The 19,766-nt window shown below is 40.8% G+C and overlaps 1 protein-coding gene across 1 annotated transcript; it reads left to right on the top strand.

Annotated features, from left to right (window-relative positions):
• The first annotated feature begins 212 nt into the window (after nucleotides 1-212).
• On the top strand, nucleotides 213-18,733 carry C1H10orf88 (chromosome 1 C10orf88 homolog). Its single transcript, XM_059250595.1, has 6 exons — nucleotides 213-429; nucleotides 1,016-1,222; nucleotides 2,098-2,170; nucleotides 4,757-4,963; nucleotides 10,748-11,202; nucleotides 18,114-18,733. Exons 1-6 carry the CDS (start codon nucleotides 266-268, stop codon nucleotides 18,346-18,348), a joined length of 1,341 nt encoding a protein of 446 aa, XP_059106578.1. The 5' UTR covers nucleotides 213-265; the 3' UTR covers nucleotides 18,349-18,733.
• The last annotated feature ends 1,033 nt before the right edge of the window (nucleotides 18,734-19,766 follow it).

Genomic DNA, 19,766 nt, shown 5'->3' on the forward strand with positions numbered 1-19,766 from the left:
GCGCATGCACAAGGCACCTGCGACGGGAGCGAGAAAAGTCACAAGCAACAGCCTCAATCGCATCCCGCTAAGATTTTGAACATCTAGAAGTCCAAAGATATGCGCATGCGCACTTATGATGGTTAGTTTCCCGGGATTTGAAGGAGGAAAGAAAAAAAAAAAAAGAACCGGAAGTTGTACTGAACCTTCACCTCCGCTCGGCACTGAAGGAAACGCAAGCTCCGCGAGAGAGGTTCCGGTCCTGCCTGGGCTTGGAGGAGACAGAATGGAGACCGCGATCGAAGATCCGGGGCTGGACCGCGGCCCGACGCTGACCTCGTCCTGGGATGCGGCGTGCGGGGCGCTGACCCAAAGCCTCCTCCTTACCCGGATTGGGCCAGGTGCCCAAGACTTGAACTTCGAGCCGCTGCTGGCCCCGCCAGCTCCGGGGTGCGCCGGGCCGGGTGACAGCCACGCTGCTGAGAAGCTGGGAGGAGGACGGGAGAGCCGAGCGAGGCCGCGGGGTCGGCTGGGGTGGGCTGAGGGAGCGGTGCCGGGAGGTGGGCGAGGCTGCGGGCAAGGGCTGCGCGCTGGGCCGGAGAGGGCTGGAAACTCGGATTCAGGATCCTAGAGTCAGCGGGAACACCTCCCCAGGCTCCTGTTTAGAACCCTCCTCGCCACCACCCCGAAACCAGCCAACTTTCTATTCAGGGGAACTGGAGCGGGACGAGTCCAACCATAAAGAACCACGGCAACTTAGAGAAAGACATATCGTTGTTTTTTCTTCACACACTGAGAACGTTTTTAATTGACTGCGATTAATTAGAGATTTGAGTAGAATGACCACGGTCTAGGAAAGGTGGAAGAGGATGCTCGACGCCTCAAACCTCCCTTCTTTATGAATTCAGTGTGGAGCATCTGTGGGTCTTGGGGAAGGTTCTTGGCCCTCAGGGCAAGTAGAAGTGAGTTTGAAGAGATGGGTTATGGTTCTACTCAGAAAAGTTCTCTGTGTGATGTTTATCAATTTCCTTCTCAGCCCTCCTGATCTGGTGAGTCTGAAGAACAGCCTGAGCCCTCAAGATGAAAATCCCTGCTTCCTTTACCTGAAGTGTGGACCTAATGGGGGTGAAGAAATCCTTTCTGTTGGCATTCTGAGTTCAGCAAGAAACATGGAAGTATACTTAGGAGAGGAGTATTGTGGAACCAGTCGGGGCAAGAATGTCTGCACTGTCCTGGATGACAGGTTTGTGACTTGTCCAGGTGAAAGCATTAGTCTGAATCAGTCCTTATTCTTAGCTCTTTCAACATTTGTGGGTAGTCTAACACTGACACCAGAGGTTAGAGGAGGGAAGTTAAAAACATATCAGTAAGTATAGGTTAGACCACTAAGCCTTCAAAATTCAAAAGACAGGGCAGATGAGCGGGCTTATAAATACGGAAATTTAGGGCTAATTAACTGGAAGTGAATTGGTAGGTCACTGGTAATTAGTGGAGGAGTTTTATTAGACTAAAGTCCTGGTAAGTATTCTTGTTTCTCAGCTAGGTGTGGTGGCACACACTTTTAAGGAGGATCTCTGAGTTCCAGGACAGCCAGGGCTGTTATGCAGAGGAAACCCTGTCTCGAAAACAAAGAAACAAAAAAGGATTCTTTTCTCTCATTTAACTCAGTGGGGTCTATTTTACAACAGTGAGACATTCTGAAACCCTGAATATACTTCCTTCTAGAAAGCTCCTTATAAATGATATAGCAACCTAAGAATGCCACATCAGTGTGCTCATTAACTTATTATAAGATGGACAATTTGTGATTTTTTTTCCTAGTCTCTTTACAAGGTTCTGCCCAAATCTATCAATATAATTCAAACTCTTTATGTTATATGCATGTTAGAAATAGTAGTCGTATGTACAGAACTTTTAAATACGCTCTGTGCTACTTAGTTTAGTTTTCTCATGTAGCTGGTAAGTGGGAGATAAAGCTCCTCCAAGCAGTACAGCACAGCCAGGAACCTCTTACTCCTTGGGCCTGACCAGGAAAAGGGAATCCCAGGAAACATTTGTTCTTAAGTATATATTAATGCTTATAATCATTGGCTGTTAAAATGAATTCTTTTATTTTAGTGAACATGAAAAGATTCTGTTGTACAAAAAATACCTAAAATTGGAATCTCCCACACATGCTTGTAAAATAAAGGTAAGTCATCACTAAATTTTAAGATTTAAAGTTAATCAAATTGTTTTTGTTCTATACATACTTATTTTCTCTTGGTTTGGTAGTACAATTAGTCCAACTTAGTTCCTAGGTTTAGTTCAGAAATGTTTAGTTAGCTTGTAGAGGGATATTATTTTCTATAAAAACAAAACAAAACAAAACAAAAAAACCTATCAATCCCTTTAGACATTGAAATTCTCTTTAAAGTGGAGTAATTTCTTAGTTATAGAAAATGTTTTGTCGATATAATAGTACTGTATTTTGAAGCATTGTGAAGCTCAGCTAAGAACATCTTTAAAATCTTTCTTTAAAACTGTAGTACCAAAAAAGGCAAAATGAACCTGGCCCTGTATGTAAAGAATGAAGGAAAAGTTCAAACTAGAGCCAGAAATTTTAAGGAATTTGGACTGTTGTCTTTAGCCAGAAAAATATTCTTAAGATAAACGTTAATGATGTTGTCAGAGTTTAGGACTAGGTACTGAGTTGGAAAACTCGAGGCAAGTCAGAAATACTAATTCAGCTCTGTTGCCAATGAGTGCTTTGGATAATGTTAGTTTTCTTAGCTATCTGGACCTACTTCAAGAGGAAAATTAATGGGTTCTAGAAACCAAATTCGTAGGTCCTTTTTATCTCTGAAATTATGTGCTTATTATCACAGAGGACAGTAAGACTTAGTTTTAAGATAAGAAAAAAAAAATGATTTTCATTGAAGAGCCCATTTCACAGAACTGGTTATTCCAATGTCAGTCAGTTTAAGTGGAAATATTTAACAGCTTGTAAAGGCATGTAAATTAAGTGATTTAATTTATCTAGTGAATATTTAGTACCTATTGATAACAGACATTGCACTAGGCATTTAGGAATATCAATTGAAAAATTGAAGTGCCAGCCTCCATGTTGCTTATATATTAGACAAAACAGATGATAATCAGATTTACTGTATGTATATACTGTAGTCTCTGGTCACCAGTGGTATAGACCTTTAATCCCAGCACTTGGGAGGCAGAGGCAGAGGCAGGTGGATCTCTATGAGTTCAAGGCCAGCCTGATCTACATAGTAAGTTCTAGGACAGGTATGGCTATGTAGAGAGACCATGTCTCAAAAAACAAATAGACAAAATATACTGTAGTCAGTGATGAAAAAGGCTGTTGGGATTACACAACATAAAGAAAACAGTAGGCCCCAGTATGGTGACACACACCTATAATCCCAGCACTCAGCAACATCACAAGTTTGAGGCCAGCTAGATCTATGTACTGAGTTCCAGACCATCCAGTGCTTCCCACTGAGATTCTGTCTGAAGAAAATGAAAAATAAAAATACATAGATGAAAGAAGGGAGGTAATAACGAGGTAGAATATAAATTTAATGAGCATTTCCTTAGTTGTTGAGGACTGTCATGTATTTGGTACCACACTCAGAGTTTATAGAGCCTGGTTTTTTACTGATCTGTGTCTTTGTGACAGGAGTCTATGTGTCTCTCAAAGTGAATAATTTTTGTAACTGCTCCATGGAAGTGTGTGTTAGTCTGAAGAGAGCTTTCAATTAGGGAATCCCTCTGGCCTATGTGAAAGCCTGTGTAAATGTTCCTAGTTCAGAATTCTGAGCACTTACTCGGTGATACACAGTGGCTGTTTTGGCGCAAACCTCTGAGGTCATCTTACCATCCTCTGGTTTACTCTTAGCACGTGCCCAGGACTGGGTGTGTCTGATTTAACCCTTCCCTTTATACCACATATGAAACGTCTTTGGGTTCAGAACCATACACAGCCTACACTGTCAGAGTGATGGGAGGACGACGGCCTGGTGGCGAGCACTGACCTAGCATGCATGAGACCCTGGTTACTATTCTCTCAGTACCCCAAAGTGAGTGGAAAGACACCATAAACAAAAATGGAAAGTCTGTAGTGATAAAAGCCAGGAGAGCCGGGTTCCAAGCTTGACTTACACCACTGAGTATCCTTCACCCCTTTAGAAAGTCACCCCGAACTCCACTTTTATGTAAATCACCATGTATTACATATAAAGTAGTTCTAGCATGACATCCCTTCATTTCTGAACTACACAAGACTGAATTATGGTTCGGATTTTGATAAATGTTGTATGGGCATCTGGACAGTTTTATTTTATATTAAGTAATATTAAAGCCAGCTGGGGAATGCTAGGATCAAGGGCTCTTAGGTTTCTTCTTCTCCTCAGTGATACCGAGGACTCAGACCTGGGGCCTTGAGCATGCTAGTCAAATGCTCTACCACTGAGCAATACCCCCAGCCAGCTGTGGCTTATTTTTAATTCCTTAAATCAAGTAAACAAACCTTTCATATTCTTTATGGGTATCTTATGGCTTGGGAAGGATTTCTTTGTTTAAGTATTTATGTTTGCCTCATGATACATTGGAATTTATTTTCTAACTTTGACTACTATAAAGAAAACCTGAAATGCACTTGAAGTTAATTTTTAGGCTCTTGAACGCCCTGTCTTGCTTTGGTAGTACTAAGAAGTCACCTTAAGTCATGGTTGTTTTTAATACCACTGTCATTTCCTGGAATGTTTTTGTTTCATGATAGCTGCTGTCCTTCGGTGAAAAGCAGTGTGTGCTCATCAGTAAAGTTGTGGTGCACGTGAGACCAAGGTCAGCCAGTCCTTCACCAAGCTCTTCTGCTCTAGGATCACGGATAGATCTCGACAATATCCAAACCATAATGGAGTCCATGGGGTCAAAGTTATCTCCTGGAGCCCAGCAGCTGATGAACATGATTAGGTTTCAGCAGCAGGCAAGTAGAGAGATATTTTATTAAATTTTAAAATACTGGTGTGGGGAGATGGCTCAGTGGGTAAAAGGCTTGCTATGCAAGCCTGAGGACCTGAGTTTGGATTCCCAGAGTCCATGTCAAAACAGGAAGCATTATTAAACAGGTCTGTAATTCCTGTATTCCTACCAAAAGATGGAAGGTGAAGGCCTGAGAATTCCCTGGTGTTCACAGGCCACTTAGTCTGCTATATACCAAGAGGTTTAGACCTTGTCCCAAAGAGGTGGAAGGTGAGAACTTGAGGTAATCCTGACTTCAGAGCTCCCGTGCTCCCAAACACACACACACACACACACACACACACACACACACACACACACTGCCCCTCCTCCAAAAAAAAAAAAAAACCAACCAAACTATTTTTTAATGCTGACCTTTAATATGATAATATAGTATATTGATTTTTTCCTCTTAATTTCTACTATTGTTTTAACTGTCATCTTTTTTAATTTTTATAAAAATCACGTTTTGTAGACTTGCCCTTCTACAAATGTTCTGACTGCATAGCTTCAGTTTTCCCTGAATTCATTTTATGTTTTCATTCAGCAGTGAACAAGACTCTGGCTTGCTCCCTTTTGACTGTATAAAGGTGATCAGATAGTGTGTAGCCAGTCTTTAAACACTGTACCTGGGGAATGATGAGATTAAGAAAGATGTACTGAAGTAAGTGGCATTTCATCTGGGCTATTAGAGAGGAAGGTAGGGCTAATCAGGTCCATCTAAAGGTTGGTTATTTTAGAGAAGTGCTAGTAATGGATAAGATCTTCAGTGCTGTAGGACCTAGCTAAGAAGTGAAAGGAAATGAATAGACAGGAGAGATTTAAAGATTGTGCTGGACATAGAGATCTAGCACAGAGATCACTTAAGTTTGTAAATGTTTTTGGTCTATTTTTAAGGAGATTTTATTCTACTATTATGTGGAAGGTAAATCAAAAGAAAGTAAGACTGCATCAGAGAGACCAGCTGTATGTGATTTCCCTTACCCAAATGAGCGGTGATGGGGTCCAGGCTAAGTGTTGTACCATGTTACTGGGTTGTGAGATTAATAAACCATGAAGCATGGCGTCATTGGGACTAGACAGTTAATACCACTATTGAAGGAGAAAATAAGTCACATGAGAAATTGAGGCATTAACCAGAAATATAAATGGATCCAAAGGGATGAGGACACTTGGTAAAAGGTGTCTAATTTTGGGAATATCAAATTTAGTTGGGAACAAAGGATTGCCTGGAAGGATATTTTAGCATTTGCAGACAGGATCAGGAGAGAGGAGGTGGCTGGCTACAAAGGAGGTTTGGGAAGTGTACCCACAGTAGGAACCCTGTGAACAGAAAGGCTGACACTGGAAAGCAAGACTCTTGGAGAGCAGCTACATCTAGCAAAATCATATGGGGAGAGGAAGGAGACGCCAGAACAGGAGGCGCCAGTGCCGTCAAGTAGCAGGTGTGATCAAAGAGAGGCTTTAACGTCAGGTTAGCTGATGCTAAGCTCTTGTCCTGTCACTCAGTAGTTCTGGCTCCCCCAGCAGGGTCAGCCATGTGTTTTTATAATGAAATTGTCTCCTAGAAAATTTAAGTGATGCTACTGTAAAGATCACAGGATTGATGTGGAAATTTAAGGAAAATACTGAAAACATTTGTAAATACTGCATGGTTTCACTGCTGAAGTCAGCATAGTCCTGGGGTATGGGTAAAGAAAAGAACCAGGAGAATCTAAGATTTCAGAACCACAAAAGCATTTTAAAACAAATGACAGTCTCTGGCTTGTTTCCTGTCCAGCATGATCTCACTTGGGTCCCTTAGGTTCCTGCCAGTCCTTCTGCTCAGCCACAGCCCACCCTTAGCACCCAAGCAGAATGAACTCCAATGTGTAAAGCTCTGACCACTTGTCTTTGCGTTTAGTATGCATCTAGGTATTTATATTATCTTGGCCCTCCTCCCCTCCTCATCTTGGCTACAGATCTTTGGATCCCTTGTTCCAGACATTCTCATGTTCCTATTCCTCACATATACAGACATGTTGCTACCTCCCAGCCTTGTGTTCAGTTGTTTTCTTTGGCTAGAATTCTCCTCCTGTGATATTATTGTTATCTATTTTCTTATTATTCTAATTTCACCTTAATCGTTATATTCTTAGACTTGACACCCAATTTATAGTATACAACCCTCTTAATCTTTATCATAGTTTCATTTGCACCCTTCTGACCACTTTGTTATGTATGTTTTAGTTACTGGTTTTGTTTTTCTCACTGAAGTGAGAATGCGGAGTGTTGGGTTAAAAGTGCAATCAGGGAGTTGTGTTGTCTGTTTTGTTTGTGGCACTATGTGTGTATACACACATTTGCACATTTGGTTTATCATATAAATACTTCTTTGAGTGCTTCAGGAAGTGAGTTTAGATAACAATAGGATATAAAATACATTATGGAGGGTTAGTAGTAGCTGGGTTTGGGAGGTATTGAATGCAAACATTTTTTCCCCAAGAAGTTTAGACATAAAGAGGAAATTGGAAGGTGGATATATAAAGGAATATTGAGGATAATGGAAATATTTGTCAACTGTGAGGTTTGTCCCTTTTTAGAAGTTAGGGCAGTTTAATTTTTTTTTTTTTTTTCCTTTCCATTTGTCTTATGCAAGGTCTCTCTATTGTAGTGCGGGCTGTTCTGGAACTTGCTTTGTAGACCAGGCTGACCTCAAACTCACTGACATCCTTCCTCCTGCCTCTGCCTCTGCCTCCTTGGAGACTGCTGGGACTAAAGGCATGCACCACTGTGTCTGGCTAGTCTGATTTTTCTTAAAGTATGTTCCATGGAATGCAGAGTCCTTTGTAATGTTTTCAGAAGGTTGCCTCCAGGCCCTTGCTTTTTACCTACTAAATCTGACAGGGTGGAATTCACAAATAAGTATTTTTGTTTTGTTTGTTTCTTTTTTTTAATAATTTATTTTTATTTTATGTGCATTTGTGTTTCACATGCATGTATGTCTGTGTGAGGGTGTCAGATCTTGTAGTTACAGACAGTTGTTAGCTGCCATGTGGGTGCTGGGAATTGAACCCGGATCCTCTGGAAGAGCAGTCAGTGCTCTTAACTGCTGAGCCATCTCTCCAGTCCCTTATTTTTTGTTTTTTGAGACAGACTTTTTCTGTGTAACAGCCCTGGCTGTCCTGGAACTTGTTCTGTAGACCAGGTTGACCTCAAACTCATGGAGATCAACCTGCCTCTGCCTCCTGAGTGATGGAATTAAAGGTGTGTGCCAAAACCGCCTGGTAGAAATCAGTACTTTTAATGGTGACTTCTGGGGCAAAGTTCATGTGTATTATATTATCTCTTAGTAGAGATGTAAAAAAGCAGTAAGACAACTATGGAAGGATTGTGGAAATGATTAAAGGAGAGTGAGGAATTAAATATAATCAGCGCACTGATTTCTACATTTCAAAAACTTGACTCTGGGAAAAAATTCCTTTTTTTTTTTTTGGTTTTATTCTATTAATAATAACTTTTTATTCCACAAGTTTCACTCAAAGAAAGTTATTAGATGAAAAACAGCAGTGTTCTTGCTGCTGTCCTTCCGTTCCCCAGAGGTAACCAAGGCAACAGTTGGTGGTGTGTTCTTGAGTTTTCTCTGTGTATGGAGCACATGGAAGGGACAGCCACGGTGATGGATTTCTACCATGTACCCTGTGACCAGAGAGTCTGGAATCTGTTTTCCATTACTGCACTTTACGTTTCTGCTGGCTAATTGTTATTTTTATTTTAACAAATACTTTTACATTTATGATTGTCTATTTTTTTTTTCTGCTAAACTAATGGCAACCCCATAGTTTTGACATGGACTATAGTATAAATATCATTACTATTAGTATATGTATTTCATTTCCCTGGAGAAGTGGCATTTCCATTATGACTAAATGAAGCTCCTTCAAGCTAAAGGAAAGATGTCAGATGTTATGATTGTGTAAATATATATGATTTTTTTTTTCTTCCAGGAATATGTTAAGATTTATTCAAAACTGGTGTTCAGTAGAACAGGATAAGTTGACAACAGGGTAACATTTCTCTAAAAGAGCCTGTTTGAAAATGAAGTTCAGTAAAAGGAGTTAGGTGGAGACTGTCTATTACAGACACCCCCTCCTACACACCTCTACTTCCCTGGCCATTATCCTCCTTTCCTCTTTGATGTTTTCTCCTAAAATATTTGTCATCATCTCCATCCTGCAATATATTCCCTCTTCCCCTCCTTTAGGGCACCACCTGCTCATGTATCGTGTAGGTTCCATGTGAGGTCAGGGGTTTTAATTTGGTTTGCTCACTGACATATGTCTTATGCTTGAAATGGAATTTAGCACAAGATTTCTGGTAAAAGTTTGTTGGATAAATGCCTTGCAGATTTGGTTTGGCCTAATAATAATATTTAGAGTATTTAGATGAATATATTAACATAGTTTCTTCAAGTAATCTTGGTGATTACTTTCTGGACCTCTCTCTCAAAAGCTGTTGACTAGCTGGGCAGCATTGGCGCATGTCTTTAATGTTGGTGCATTCCTTTAATCCCAGCACTTGGGAGGCAGAACCAGGCTGATCTCTGTGAGTTCCAGGCCAGCCTGGTCTACAGAGTGAATTCCAGGACAGGTACCAAAACTACACAGACAAACCCTGTCTTGAAAAACCAAAAAAAAAAAAAAAAAAAAAAAAAAAGCTGTTGACTAGTCATAATGGGAGATGATAGTCCCTGGTTAAAAAAAAAAAAGTCCATGATTGGCGTCTAGGTTTTGAAGTTGAAATCAAGTCACTTGTCTTGACAGTGTTTGTTAGACTGGAGGTCATTTACTTTTCTTTACTAGAAAAACTGAAAGGCATAATAGGGAAGTGGTCAGTCTTCCTTTTAAGATAAGCCAGGGTCTTCTTAAGAGTTTATTTGTGGCCCCAGAATATAACTCTCATTATCCTAGAAATTTTTAAAGCAAACAGCCAAGGAATAGGTTATTTCAGTCATCAAAAATGTCACAGATATACCCATAGAACATCTACTTCTACAGTGCAACTGTCCACCATGTAACTTCCATGAAAACTCATGGTAAAATGAATAGTTTTATATATATTGAAAATTGGGCATATATTGAAAAATATATTGAAAATTGGGCATTTTGGGTTGAATTTTGAGAAGGTAATTGATTGGGGGCTACAGAGATTGTTCAGCAGTCAAGCGTACTTGCTGCTCCTACAAATGCCCTGAGTCCTGTTTCCAGCATCAATATCTGGTGGCTCACAACTGGTTATAACTCTGTTCCAGAAGCCAACACCTTCTTCTTGCCCCTGTGGGCACCTCCACGTACCTGGTACATATATGTGCATACGTACATAAAAATAAAAAATCTAAAAGAAAATGATCAACTCTTGTGACTAATCTTATATGTTACTGTCATAAGAAGCCTTTAGTAATGAAAACATTATAGCCTGTTAGTGTATTTTACTATCATAGTAGTGTATATTTTAATATGTTCCTTAGGAAAAGCAACTGAAATGATTAAAGGAAGTTTATGTCCCAACCCTGCCACTTACTGTCTGGTTTCTGTGGGCAGTAACCTATCACTTTGGTTTCCTCTCCTTAACATTGAACAGAAACAGCTTTCTTCATGGGGATCCGGGGATGCAGTTGAGGATCAACAAAAGAATGTACAGTGCCCGACTTCTAGCAGCACTCCAAAGCTCAGCCTTCACTCTTTACTCTTCCCTTGTTTTCCTTGCTCAGAAATGTCTTCCCATTGGAGATGAGCTTCAGTCGGTGTTGGGAACCACAGGATACAAGCATCTGATCGCACTGCAGTCTTCGCCTTCTTCAGGAGTCTTAGATAAGACGTCCTCTACACCGTTTCCCTTTAGAACTGGATTGACACCTTCAGCCATCTCTGAAAATTTAAAGGCTCTTATTGATAAAAGCACACAGCCGCCTGGAGAAGGAAATACCACAAACCACGATGAGTGTCACCTTGTACCACAAAACCATTCCCTTCTTGAAAGTGATCTTAAAAACGCAGTGTCTTCTTTCTTACCAAAGAAGGCAAGTGGCAACTCAAGCGCGCCCAACTCTGAGCTGCTGCCTTTCCTGCAGAATTTATGTAGTCAGGTGAACCATCTCCGTGTGGGACATAACGCCAGGTGGCAAGAAAACGTCTCCAAGCCCCGAGAGAGCCTCGTCGGTGTTTCGTGAGTATTTTATCTTAAAGCAGTTAGAGTTGAGATTTGGTAGGTGGGAGAGGAAGATGAAGGGAAACAGATTTGCCTCAGTTGCACTGCCTGATGAGCTGTTCCCAGCAGTTACAGTTCGTCATTGACACACTTACTGGGAAAGGGATAGAGAGGACTGCATTAAAGGGAATGTCTGGAATTGGTGTTGTACAGTTTCAGGATTGCAGTACAAAGCTACAGGCATGAATTTGGAAGAACTGTGAGAATTTACGGTTTTTGACTAGGTGTGTTATGCATGCCATTGTAACAGATTACCTTTGTAGCTTGTTTATAGTCAAAAACTACAGTGGGATAGGGATTATTTATAATGTAGGAGCTCTTCTCCTCTGGTCTCAGTCTGTTATCTGTGTAGCATCTGTTTGATTAGGATGTTGCCAAGTAGCACATTCCTAATCCTTTTCACAGATATATTTTGTCAAATTGGTATTCTGGTCTGAAATATAGGACTCTGGTCATAGTTCAGATTAACCATTTTCCTTTACTGTTGAATCTTCTTAGTTTAAAGTTTACAGCTGAAAATGCTGCTTGGATTAGTTTGGAAGAAAACATCACCAACCACCAGCATGATTACATCAGCACTTACACTAGGTTCTACTGACAATAGCAGAATACAGTTTTGTTCATGTCTGGAAGATTCACAGAAATAGATTATATTTCAGGTCATAAAGAAGAAAATAGATTGTTGTAGCTCAAGTTTTTTTTTCTGGTCCTGCCCAGGTCCCGTGGTCCCGAGGTCCCGCAACTGCCACTCAGACCCAAGTAAACACACAGAGGCTTATTTTAATTAAAACTGTTTGGCCATTAGCTCAGGCCTACCACTGACTAGCTCTTACATTTAAACTAACCCATAATTCTTATTTATGTTTAGCCACATGGCTTGGTACTTTTTCTCAGTTCTGCCTTCACATCTTGCTTCCTCTGTGTCTGACTGGCGGCTCCTGACTCAGCCTTCCTGTTCTCAGAGTTCTCTCTGCTTATCCCACCTTTACTATACTTCCTGCCTGGCTACTAGCCAATCAGTGTTTTATTTATCAACCAATCAGAGCAATACACGTTCTACATTCACAGCATGTAGAACGACATTCCCATCAGATTGTATTTCAAGTCATAAAGAAGGAAAGAGATTGCATTTCAAGTCAAAGAAGCCTCACCAAACTTAAGAGCACTGAAATCATAGAAGTATTTTCTCTGACCATAAAGAAAGATAAGAAATCATTTAACAGTAATAGAAAGACAATAGAAACATTTCCAAACACTTGATGATTAAACAGCGTAGTTTATCTGATTGAAGAAGTCTAGGGGTTGAGATGGCTCAGTTGGTAAAGTGCTTGCTCTGCAAGCCCGAGGAGCTGGTTTTTAAACCTTAGTACCTATTTTAAAAAAACAAAACACCTAGTGGTGTACACCTGTAATCCTATAATCCTGGTGCTGGGGAGACACCTGGGGATTGCTGGCCAGCTAGTCTTACTAAATCACTGAGCTCTAGGTTCTATGAGAGACTGTCTCAACAAATAGAGTGACAGAGGTAAACACCAGCTATCAGCCTCCTGCTCTATAAGCTCGTGTATACATACATGTATGCATCCACATGAACATGTACACATGCATACAACATACACTTCACACACCAAAGAAGTCTCAACAGAAATATATTTTAAAGTACATAAAGCTGAGTGAACATGCAGAGGTGAAAGTGTGTGGGCCGTAGCTGAAGAAGTGATGACGGGTCTGTAGCATCACGTGCTGCCCTAGTGAAGATGACTGTGAGGACGGTGGCACAAAACTACTACCCAAAAAATGAAATAAGGCCTGGAGAGGTGGCTCAGCAGTTAAGAACATTTGTTGGTTTAATTCCCAGCACCCACATGGCTTACAACCACCTCTAACTCTAGCCCCAGTAGCTCCAGTGCCCTCTCCTGACCTCTGTGGGCACTAGGCACGCACATGGCACATATGCATACATACATGCAAAACACTCATACACATAAAATAAAAATTTTAGAAATTTAAACAATAAAATAGATGCTCTGAGTAGTTCTAAGCCATTAAAGACTGAATTCAAAGTCCATTGGTGGCATGAACCTACAACTCTGGCATTCAGAAAGCCAAAGGAGGTTCATAAGAACAAGAACATAATGGAAAAAAAAAAGTGATTCTTTGAAAATTTGTGAAAGTTGATGAGCTTCTAACAAGATTAGAAAACAAGGGAGCCCAGGAAAGACGCAAAGCTACACAGAGAAACCCTGTCTCGAAAAACCAAGAAAAAAAAAAAAAGAAAGAAAGAAAACAAGGGAGAAGATACAAATTGCCGGTGTGAGATGATGCAGTAGAGAGTGTCACTGCAGAATCTTGGACATTTCAGTGGTAGTAAGAGGATGCTCACAATTTAATAACTTAGAGGAAACAGATTAACTTTTCAAAAACCACAAGCTATAGAACACAACACAAAATAGGTAATGGAATGACCCTATAGCCACTAATAATACTGAATTTGTAATGGGAGGATGTGAAGGTTTGAATGTGGGGTATGTGTGTGTGCGCGCACGTGTGCACACATCCCATATTGAAGGCTTAATTTCCACTTAATGGATCCAGTCATTGAATGATGATTGGATCAGGCGAGCACTCCACTGATGCAGTTGTATTTTATTAGTAGTATTTGGAGATGGAGAAGGTCTCATCCCAGGCCCCTCCCTGGTTCTTCTTCTCTGTTATCTGGCTGCCATGAGGTGAGCCACTTTGCTCAGGCATACATTCATACCCCGGGTCCACAGAAATGGAGAAAGCAGGCTATGGACTGAGAACTCTGAGACCAGGAGTCAAGTAAACCTGAAGTTTATTCTCAGATATTATCACAGTGATGGAAAGCCAGCTAACAGAATGTTTATGGGAAAAAAAAATCCTGGCCTAGATAGTTCCACTGGAAAATTCTGCCAGACATTTAGAGAACACTGTTTTTCACATAATCCAGAAAATCAAAAGAGGAAAAAAATTCTCATTTTGTGAAGCCACTGTTACCCCGGCACCTGAACTAGATTCTAAATAACTTGAAATACATAAAATGTATGTAAATACATATTTGAAACGTCTATAAAATAGTTATACGTAGCTGACAAAATAGCATCTGTGAACTAGAAATTAGAAAATATTGGCAGAAGAAATTTTGAAAAGGCTTAAAATAATGCACAGACATGCCATGTTGATAGATTTCTTCAGCATAGTAAAAGCAACAGTATTCCCCTAATTGATACATGTGCCTGATGAAGCAAGAGAAATCATTTCATATATCAGGACATGGGAGAGCCGTAGCGTCAGGCCTGGCATTAGCAGGAAATGAGACATGCCGATGGACGGGACAGCACAGAGGTGGCTTGCCAGCAGTGCAGTTCAGTTGAAGAGCAGTCTTAAAGGTGCTGCTAAGCCAATGTGATATCCACAGGCAAAAATAAACCAAGACCTGAATCTCACACCTTCTCTGAAAATGAACACAAACGGGCCATACAGCAAAAAGGAAACAGAAACTTTCTAATATGGGAGAAACTGCTGGGAACTCAGGAAAAAAGTGCTAAGATACACCATCAAAAGCATGATCAACAAACAAATGATGTGTAGACCCCTGCAAAATGTCAAACTTATGCCTGTGGAGACCCTCTTAAGATGATTTAAATATAAACTGGAAGAAGATATTTATAAATCACAAATTCAAGAAATGACTTGTTCCTAACATGCAAAGAAACCACACAATTCCGCATTTAAAACAATACTGAGTAAAACAGATGAAAGACAAGGAATCTTGCGCTAGGGAGACTACACAGGAAATAGACAAGCACAGAGAAGGGTGGCCAGATGGCCTCATTGTCACCAGGGGAGTGCATATTAAAGCCACAAGATAAAGCTGGGCGGTGGTGACTTATGCCTTTAATCCTAGCACTCGGGAGGCAGAGCCAGGCGGACCTCTGTGAGTTTGAGGCCAGCCTGGTCTACAGAGCAAGATCCAGGACAGGTACCAAAACTACACAGAGAAACCCTGTCTCAAAAAACCAAAATAAATAAATAAATAAATAAATAAATAAATAAATAAATAAATAAATAAAATAAAAATAAAAAGCCACAAGATAACTGTGTGTTTCTTGGAATGACTAAAACTTAAAAATGCTCACAAGCACTTAGAGAACTAAATCTCTTACAGCTTACTGCTGGGTTCATAAAATGGTATAGTCACCCAAAAATATTTTGACAATTTAACTCCTAGATGCACATTATCATATAACCTGGCAGACATATTCCTAGGCTTTTATCCTAGAGAAATGAAATTTTATGGCCATATATAAATCAGTACACAATTGTTCATAGATGCTTTATTTTCTTTGTTTTGTTTTGTTTTGCTTTGTTACTTCAAGACAGGGTTTCTCTGTGTAACAAGTCTGACTGTCATCCTGGAACTTGCTCTGTAGACCAAGCTGGCCTTGAACTCACAGAGATCAGCTTTCCTCTGCCTCCTGAGTGCTGGGATTAAAGGTGTGCACCACTGCTGTGCAGGTGAAGCTTTATTTGTAATAATTGTAAAATGGAAACACCAAAATATTTTGTAATAGACAATTTTAAGAACTGGTGTATCCACACTGTGGAGTGGTAATCAGCAGTTATAAAAACAACCTGAATGGCTTTCAGGTGAGTTATGGTGAGGAACAGCAGAGATTCAGGCAGGCACATAGCAGACATCCTTGGAGTTAGGAAAGGGTGTGTGACAAAGGGAGATGACAGGATGGGTATCTCTGTAGTTAAAAGTTCTGCATCTTGACTGGTGGTGTTGGGACGAATATCGTGCACATGATAAAATTGCACAGAGCTCTATGTACATATATATGTACATGTATAAATATTACTATGCTGGTTTTGATGTTATTTCACAGTTAGGAAGTAATCAAACTGCCATATATTAACATAAATATGAAAAATAAGTTCTTTTAAAACTTCAGTGAAAATTATGTTTTAATGTGTGAAAATCTGTATTGGCTTTTGGCTGCAATCTTCTATGTGTGCCTTATAACATGTAACTAGTAAGAACACTGAAAGCAAAGTGAGTCAGTGTCTGAAATACACGTATTTATACAGTAAATCTATTCCTTAGGACATTCTAGGAAAAGAAGAATTCACTGCTACCAATTCTGTGAGTTATTAGAGCAGGGACATAACACCTCATGTACATTTGGAAAATGCCACTGTGTGTTCACATGAGCATAAGGATGAAAGTCAGATACCACCATTCTATTAGTACAAAAATAATTTGGACCTCATTGAGTCCCTGGAGGAGAGAACACAAGGTTTGTAGGCCCCACTGTAAGGTTCCTTGTTCTGGTGTTCACTGAATCTAACAACCTTTTCCTGAAGGCGCCTTAGTTTTTTGAGACAGATTCTTATGTAGCCCAGTATCTTAGTCACTTTTGTTGCCATGACAAAACACCATGGCCAAGTCAACTTATAAAAGAAAACGTTTGATTTGGGAGCTCATGGTTAGAGGCCATGACCATCATGGTGGGGAGCATGTAGCAGGCAAGTGGTCATATCAGTGAAGCAGTAGCTGAGCGCCTACATCTGATCCAAGCACTAGGCTGAGGGCAAGCTAACTGGGAATGGTGTGGACTTTTCAAACCTCAAAGCTCACATCCCCAGGGACACACTTCCTCCAAGAAGACCACACCTTCTAATCCTTCCCAAACACTTCCACCAACTGGGGACCAAACATTTCAAATATATGGGGCTACGGGGGTCTTTCTCATTCAAACCACCACACCCAAGCAAGCCTCCAATTGACTCTGCAATTGACCATGAACTTTTGATCCTCTTGGCTCCATTTCCCAAGTGCTGAAATTACAGGTGTGTGTCACACCTTGTGTTTGTGTGTGCTTGCACATGAAGCATGTTCAGCATGTGGAAGCCAGAGAACAACCTCAGGTGTTGTTCTCAGAAGCCATCCACGTTGTCTTTTGAGATAGGGTCTCTTTCTGCAAACTAGGCTGGCTGGCTAGTGAGCCGCTGAGATCCTTTTTTCTTTTGTGTTTATATACCCAATGCTGGGATTTTAAGTTTACACACCATGCCTGCCATGTGTATGTGAATTTATGTAGTATGTGTTCATGTATGAGGGTGTACATGCAAGTGTGTGCAAATATGGGTGGAGGGGAGAGGTCAGTTTGGGGTGTCTCCCTCAGTCATGTCCTACCTTGGTTTTTGAGACAGGGTTTCTTGCTGTATCCAGAGCTCCCTGATTTGGCAAGGTTAGCTGGCCAGTCGGACATCATCTCCCTGCCTCCTCAGCAGGCCACAGCAGCAGGTTTCTTATGGAGTATGCTGGGGATGTGAACCCAGGTCTTCATACTTGAATGGCAATTTCTTTCCAAACTAAGCCATCTCCGCAGTCCCAGCATTCAGTATTGTAATTTCACTTTTTAATTTGTATTCTGAGAATCTAGCTTGGGTCTTCACGCTTACAAGGCAGTTCTTTTAGTGACTGGGCTGTCTCCCTTATCACTGTACCTGGTCATCTGCAGTGCTAGGGATTAAACCCAAGGCTGCTTGCATGCTGGAAAAACACTCAAGCAACAGAGTCCAACCTCAGCTTATCCTTTGCTTGCCTTTGCTCTCTGGTATTCTCGGTTGTCTAACTAGGCAGAGCAGTTAATAGGAGAGTGTTGTGCATTCAGGACTGTGGCCACTGTTGTAGGTTTAGAGCTGACAGTGTGCCGTGGGGAGAGCGGTTGTAGAGACCAGTGCCCGTGGTGCGTCTTGTCTGCTCTTTGGCTGCCTCACTTTCTTGTTTTTGTTGTCATAAAAGAGAAAATTGATATACTTAAAATTTTTATTTTTAGGATGGAAGAGCAGCCTATTTGCTCCTACTTGGAAAAGATTCTTTCTAAAAACATGGAACTGATGGAAAAGAAGCTTATGGACCACATTGATGAGAGGATCTACCAGCTCCAGGAGCACATAGATGCTAAAATGGCTTTGTTAGTGGACTTGCTGCGAAATCCCAACTCCCCACCCCCAGGGATGCCTCTAAGACACTATGACTCCAGGGAAAGACTTTCCAATGGAGAGAGATAAGCTATTGACATGCACAATTATTGCAGATATTTATTACATATTTATTACAAAGCCCAAATCCAAAAAGGTTATGGAAATCAAGTCTTGAATGTCCTTTGAAGGATCGTTGTCTTACATGGTGACCTCAGTGCTCATTTTCATGGCATTTGTTACTGTACATCCAGGTCTGTGCACAACAGCCACCCTGATGCAGTCCTAAGTTATTTTGCTTGCCATAGTTCATTCTTACAGAAGTGTGTACTTGTATTGCTCAAGTGTTTGGGATATGTAAGAACTTCAAATGCAATTCATTAGTCTGTATTGTATATTACATATGTTTGAAGTGAATTTTTTATTTATACAGATACCTACCTATAAAATATAGTCTCAGGAGTATGAAAAGTAATGCTATGATTTTTTTTCTAATTATTTTTGGAGTTGGGTACCTGAACTCTTTCATTCAGATTCCCAGTTTACACTTCCTGTTGTTTCTCGGAGATGGATATGTGCAGAGCTCGGGCTGTCTGGGATAGTTTACAGAGCGAGGGGTAGTGCTGCTGTTCATTACAGCGCTGCTGTAGATTGCTCATTTTCAATCCCACTATTGCAGGTGTGGTGCTGCATGGAAAATGGAAGGAAATTATTTTCTGGAACTGACAGTTTCTTCTCCCAGAGGCCTTTTCTAGCATGTATGATGTGTGACATTCTGATACTCTAAAATAAGGATTAAGATAGATGAATCTAGGGGTTTGTAATCTTCAGCAGACTGAATTTTCAGAACTAACTATTACATCCTTTTCAGTAATACAGCTGTACCTAAATGCATCTGCTCTTAAGACCACCTGGAAGTGAATAGAACTCTTTTTAGCTAATTTGCTTATATTGTTTCTTTCTCTCTTTCTTTCTTCTTTTCTCTCTCTTCTCTTTTCTTTTCTTTTTGTAAGAACAGGGGTATTTCATACTTATCCATTGTTTTGGCAAACTGTTCTTTAAAATGCCTGTTGGGTTTGACCACAGCAAAGGTGACACACCACATAGGTGACACCACACATTTGCTGGTCTTTGGGCTATGGCTGGCGGGATAGTCATACCATGTGCAGATGTAAGATGTACTTCCTGATCCGTGAGGAGCAATCCACTCACTTACGGCTGCAGTCCATGGTTTTGCAGCTTTCGGTAGTTGTGGTTCTTACAGAATACCATCCATGACTTAGTAGTGCCCTCAGGCCCACAAATCATTAGCTGGGGCTGCCTAGGTCAGCAAGATGGGATGAGACCCCTAACTGAAGGCTTTGAAACCATCTTTGTCTCAGTCTGACACACCTTCCCAGCCTCGTCTCTACTGCCAAACCCCGCATTTTCATCTCTGATCCTTGTGACGTAGGGACTGACCAGGGAGCAGGAAGGGGCCCATGGGAAGAAGTTACAGAAAAGAAGTG

This window comes from Peromyscus eremicus, chromosome 1, assembly GCF_949786415.1.
Source record: "Peromyscus eremicus chromosome 1, PerEre_H2_v1, whole genome shotgun sequence".
Classification (NCBI taxonomy): Eukaryota; Metazoa; Chordata; class Mammalia; order Rodentia; family Cricetidae; genus Peromyscus; species Peromyscus eremicus.

What these genes read in the sequence shown, in the direction of transcription:
- C1H10orf88 (XM_059250595.1), top strand. Translation starts at nt 266, where the DNA reads ATGGAGACCGCGATCGAAGATCCGGGGCTGGACCGCGGCCCGACGCTG. An exon ending in TGCACTGTCCTGGATGACAG is followed by an intron (nt 1,223 to 2,097) that starts GTTTGTGACTTG and finishes CTTTTATTTTAG; the next exon opens with TGAACATGAAAAGATTCTGT. An exon ending in TGATTAGGTTTCAGCAGCAG is followed by an intron (nt 4,964 to 10,747) that starts GCAAGTAGAGAG and finishes TTCCTTGCTCAG; the next exon opens with AAATGTCTTCCCATTGGAGA.